This window comes from Amblyraja radiata, chromosome 2, assembly GCF_010909765.2.
Source record: "Amblyraja radiata isolate CabotCenter1 chromosome 2, sAmbRad1.1.pri, whole genome shotgun sequence".
NCBI classification, from domain to species: Eukaryota; Metazoa; Chordata; class Chondrichthyes; order Rajiformes; family Rajidae; genus Amblyraja; species Amblyraja radiata.
The window spans coordinates 106,610,172-106,616,171 of NC_045957.1; the positions used below are offsets into that span (position 1 = coordinate 106,610,172).

The 6,000-nt window shown below is 44.6% G+C and overlaps 1 protein-coding gene across 1 annotated transcript in view; it reads right to left on the reverse strand.

Moving 5' to 3' along the window:
- The window catches only part of LOC116985242 (ATP-dependent translocase ABCB1-like), a 172,758-nt gene extending 171,811 nt beyond the window's left edge, over window positions 1–947 (reverse strand). The window contains exon 1 of the mRNA XM_033039890.1: window positions 856–947. Within this exon, the coding sequence (XP_032895781.1) occupies window positions 856–941 (86 nt within the window). The 5' untranslated portion in view covers window positions 942–947. The remainder of the gene's footprint in view (window positions 1–855) is intronic.
- Window positions 948–6,000: the final 5,053 nt, after the last annotated feature.

Here is a 6,000-nt window from a genome sequence, read left to right on the forward strand (position 1 = left end):
TCCTGGTTTTGAGATGGCAAATTTTACAGAAATAGATCGGGGCAGACTGGAGAAATGTTTGACGATGCAAGTTAATATATATGCGAGACGAGATACGCTTGGGAGACATGAATGCTCACAACTTGGCTGGGCATTTCTTAGATATACTGTTATAGACCATAGACCATAGACCACAGACAATAGGTGCAGATGTAGGCCATATGGCCCTTCGAGCCAGTACCGCCATTCAATGTGATCATGGCTGATCCTCCCCAATCAGAGAAGTTCCTGCCTTCTCCCCATATCCCCCGACTCCGCTATCTTTAAGAGCCTTATCTAGCTCTCTCTTGAAAGTATCCAGAGAACTGGCCTCCACCTGAGGCAGAGAATTCCACAGACTCACAACTCTGTGAGAAAAAGTGTTTCCTCGCCTCTGTTCTAAATGGCTTACCCCTTATTCTTAAACTGTGGCCCCTGCTTCTGGACTCCCCCAACATCGGGAACATGTTTCCTGCCTCTAGCGTGTCTAAACCCTTAACAATCTTATTTGATTCTATAAGATACCCTCCCATCCTTCTAAACTCCAGAGTGTACAAGCCCACCTGCTCCATTCTCTCAGCATATTTAATAGCATTTAATAAGCAAACTCAGGAGTAACTTACTATAACTTGGCTGAAGTATCGAACTTCTGTTGGAAAATATGTTTCAATATAAAGTGAAATAATCAATGAATATATTGTAATTTTTCATATAATACAAATGGTTGCAAAAAGCTGCAGATTCCATAACTAGTGTATACATTATACAACAATATTCATCAACAAAATAACTACAAAGTTCAACTATTTTTTAACAATCTTTCATATAGTTTCTCACCTCTCTTCATCCTGTGCTTTATCAGAAGGGACATCTTTACTTTTGTTTATTTCGTCAGTGTTTCCTTTTGTATACTTTTCCGCCATCCCTTCACCTGTCACAGAAATGTAATTTTCTCAGGATTAGAGATGTTTGAGTTTTAAGGACTTTTAAATAGATTTGTGTGTAAATACAAAACTGTAATGAAAGACGATATCAAAAAGAAAAATAGAATCCTTAGCACCGTTGAATTTCGTACACATTCTGCACAAAGGAATTAGTTCTGTAACATGGAGAAACAAGGAGATCCAGGTGCTAAAGGGACTCGAATTGAAATTTCACTGAAACATGTTCACCAGAGTTGCTGCCTGACCCGCTGAGTTACTCCAGCACTTTAAGTTCTGTAACATGGTGTGACGAAAATATCTGGTGCTTTGCAATGGAATGCATTGAATAGACCAGTTATTGGACCAGAGACTGACAAAGACCGATTTGCAATTCAACAATGAATTCTAGCTGCAAATTAATGGCACCCCTGGGCAAGATGTTTGCTCTTTGTAATCCCAACACAAACGCAGCAGACTGGGAAGATCCAGTCCTTTGGAATGGCCACAGACTCCCAGTGGTATTACAGACACCTCAATGACATAATGGGGGCACAGACACATTTGGAGTTTCAAAGGAATTTGTTGGCACCCGAAACAACCACCATCTTTCCATCAAATCTAAAGCTACAACAAGTAAAGAGATACCACCTTAGCACCACCAACTTCAAATTGGCACAAGAAAACAATAGACACAAACTGGCAACCACCTTTCCTCTCTCCTCCCCCACCTGCCCCCATCTGTCCTTTTCTTTACCTTATCAGTTTCCACCTATGATCCATCTGCCCACAATCCCCTACCTTAGCAGCTTTCATCTATCACCTAACACCCTCTGTCTCGGCTCCTCCTCTCACCGTTTTACACTGCCCATCTTCCCTCTGCAATCTCAGGATCTTAAGACAAAACATCAACCATCCTCATGCCTCCACAGTTTAGTTCACTAATTGCCAGAAGGTGGGTTGAGATCTCCTCATGGAAGTGGCATTCAACATCTGGCGTAGCATCCAGGAGAGTCGTCATCTCAGGAAAGATAGTCGTGTCATCGTCCTGGACTCTTCTCTGATAAAGATGAATCCTCCTCCTGAATGCTGCCACATTGTCACGAGCTGTGTGTAGCATTGGGATGTTTCCTTGAAGTGACAGGTTCGTGGAATTCACCTCGGCAAAGAAGTCAGCCAAGGAAGCAACCTTCATCACGAACAATTCATCCTGCATCTTTTCATAAAGCTGATTCTCCTTCTCAGTACACCCTCTCTCCAAGAATAGCGCTATTTCCTCTCGAAGTTGAATTACACGATTGAGAACTTTACGAGAGAGCAAGCGCACCTCTGTGTGGAATATCAGAACAGTGAAATTGGCGCCCATTTCTTCACACATCGCTTTGCAGATTCTTGAGTTTGTTGCGCTCTCTCGGATGTGGTTCACAATCTTCAACACATCTGAAAGCACTTCTCGAAGACCAGGAGGGAGAGTCTTCATCGCTAAAGCATGGTGATGTATCATGCAGTGGGTGAAGGAGACATGGGGAGCGACATCCTTCACAAAGGCTTTGAAGCTGGATCTGCAACCGACCATGGAAGGTGCCTCTTCTGTACGCAACCCGACAAGGCGTTCCCAGCCAAGCTCATGTTTGATGAGGAAGACTTCCAGCATTCTAAACACATCTTGATTGATTGATTATACCTTTAATAATCCTTTTCAGGAAATTACAGTGCCACGACAGCTTCAAGACAGACATAACATCACACATTTCCTCAAATGGCTTCCATACTTAACAAGTTAAAATACAAGTTAAAATACAAGTTAAAATACAATTAATTTAAAAAAAAGTGCAGTTATTTATGCGCATTATATAATCTTATAGCAGCTGGTAAACAGGACTTCCTATGTCTCTCAGTTTTGCACATTGGTGCAATCAGCCTCTGACTGAAGATGCTGCTCTTGATCACCTTCAGGGCATGGAGTGGGTGAGTGGGGTTGGTCATTAGAGTGGGGTTGGCCATCTTCTCCCCGGTTGGTAGTGGCCAATGGGTCCGAGAACAGGTACTCTTCCTTCATGGCTTCCCCATCGAGGTAACGAACGTAGACTAGCAGTTGGGAACATGATGCAACATCTGTTGTGTCGTCCAGTTGCAGTGAATACACTGGACTGCTCTTCACAGCGCTCACTACTTGCAGCAGAATATCATTACTCATATCCGAGATTCGACTTTTGATTGTGTCATTCGAAAGGGAAATCTGCCTGAACTTGTTTCTGCTGTTCGCCCAGCACCAACTTCGCTACTTCAAGAAGGCATGGCTAGATAATCTCTTCACCGATGCTGTGAATTTTCTTAGTCTGCGATTCGATAAGCAATGCGGTATGAAGCCTCCAACGCTGCTTCTTTTTGGTAAGCGCAGTGACCCGTCGAATCAATGCAGGAACCCTGAGTGCTACTTCTTTTCGTTTGAAATAGTCCACGCCGTTCCCTGCCAAGTTGCTGTGACAAGACTCCAAATGGATCTTCAGTTTGCTGGGCTTCATGCTCTCATGGCTCAAAACCTTGGCACAGATAACAAATTGCGGCTTGACCACGGATTTTTGAACAATGCTTGTGAAGCCCAACTTGAGAAATGCTTCACTATACGTGCGCGTCTTGAAAGACATGGTTCGCAACACACACAGTTTGTGTGTGTGTGTATACGCAGGGCCTCAGAGGAATTTTATCAGTGGGTACAAAGTTTCTTTCGGGCCCCCTTCCCTTCTCCATTAGTTATCCTGTTTTTATCCACTACGGTTTTATGTCATGAGCTGTCAGGCAAAAAGGGGTATGGAAGATGAGAGAGGGGTGGAATGGAGCACTTGAGGCCTTATGCTCCTATACTCCCTCCATAATAAATATAAATAAATAAAATAAAAGGATCAGAAAGAAGAAAGCACATTTGTTTTGAACATCTTTGTTTATGCTACAATACAGATAAGGAGAAAGAATTCACATTGAAACATCCTTTTATATTTCAATGCAGATCGGATCATCAGAAGACATAATTATTAGTAAAACGTAAAAGAAGGTAGAGAGGCTTAGTATTTACTTTAAATAAAGAGTTTGCCTGGCCATTTTTTGTGAAATATTTTGAGTCACCACATGAAAAAAAATTTTCTGGCAATGTTTGATTCAATACTTAGCCTGGCCAAATCCACAAGATGGTTCTGAGACATTGTGGACCTTAAATCATTCTTAATCAGCTTGAGTTTGTTAAATGTCCTCTCCGCAGAAGCTACTGTTGCTGGAATTGTTAATAGTATTCTTAAGCTAACACAAACATTTGGAAACAGGTCAACAAGTCTATACTCTTTTAACAAGTTCAACAGATCTAATGGTTTTAGACAATAGACAATAGACAATAGGTGCAGGAGTAAGCCATTCGGCCCTTCGAGCCAGCACCGCCATTCAATGTGATCATGGCTGATCAACCCCAATCAGTACCCCGTTCCTGACTTCTCCCCATATCCCGACTCCGCTATTTTTAAGAGCCCTATCTAGCTCTCCCTTGAAAGCATCCAGAGAACCTGCCTCCACCGCCCTCTGAGGCAGAGAATTCCACAGGCTCACCACTCTCTGTGAGAAAAAGTTCCTCGTCTCCGTTCTAAATGGCTTACTCCTTATACTTAAACTGTGGCCCCTGGTTCTGGACTCCCCCAACAACGGGAACATGCTTCCTGCCTCTAGCGTGTCCAAACCCTTAACAATCTTATATGTTTCAATGAGATACCCTCTCATCCTTCTAAACTCCAGAGTGTACAAGCCCAGCTGCTCCATTCTCTCAGTATATGACAATCCCGCCATCCCAGGAATTAACCTTGTAAACCTACGCTGCACTCCCTCAATAGCAAGAATGTCCTTCCTCAAATTAGGGAACCAAAACTGCACACAATAATCCAGGTGTGGGCGCACTAGGGCTCTGTACAACTGCAGAAGGACCTCTTTGCTCCTATATTTGATTACTCTTGTTACAAAGGCCAACATGCCATTCGCTTTCTTCACGGCCTGCTGTACCTGCATGTTTACTTTCATAGACTGATGTACAAGGACCCCCAGATCCCGTTGTACTTCCCCTTTTCCCAACTTGACGCCATTTAGATAGTAATCTGCCTACCTGTTTTTGCTACCAAAGTGGATAACCTCACATTTATCTGCATTCATCTGCCATGCATTTGCCTACTCCACCAACCTGTCCAAGTCACCCTGCATTCTCATAGCATCCTCCACACAGTTCACACTGCCACCCAGCTTTGTGTCATCTGCAAATTTGCTAATGTTACTTTGAATCCCTTCATCCAAATCATTGATGTATATTGTAAATAGCTGCGATCCCAGCACCGAGCCTTGCGGTACCCCACTAGTCACTGCCTGCCATTCTGAAAGGGACCCGTTAATCCCTACTCTTTGTGCTGTTTTAACTGTGCATTTACAAAATTCACCCTCCCACTAACACACACTCAGACACAGACTCACACACCCACACCCACCAACACACACACCCACTCACATACACCCACTCACACACACCCACTCATCCACACCGCCACTCACACCCACCCACTCTCACACCCACCCACTCTCACACCCACCCACACACACCCACACACCCACCAACACACACACCCACCAACACACACACCCACTCACATACACCCACTCACATACACCCACTCACACACACCCACTCATCCACACCGCAACTCACACCCACCCACTCTCACACCCACCCACTCACACACTCATCCACACCCCCCCCTCACACACACACACCCACCAACACACACACAAACACCCACCCACCCACACACACTCCCACCCACCCACACCCCCCCACACACACACACCCACCCACATACACCCCCACACACACACATACACCTGCACACACACTCACACACACACTCACACCCATCCACACCCACCCACACTCACACCCATCCACACCCACACACACACACATCTCACTCCACCACACACCCTCACACATCACACCCTACACCCACACACACACAATACCCCTACACCCCACACCCACCCC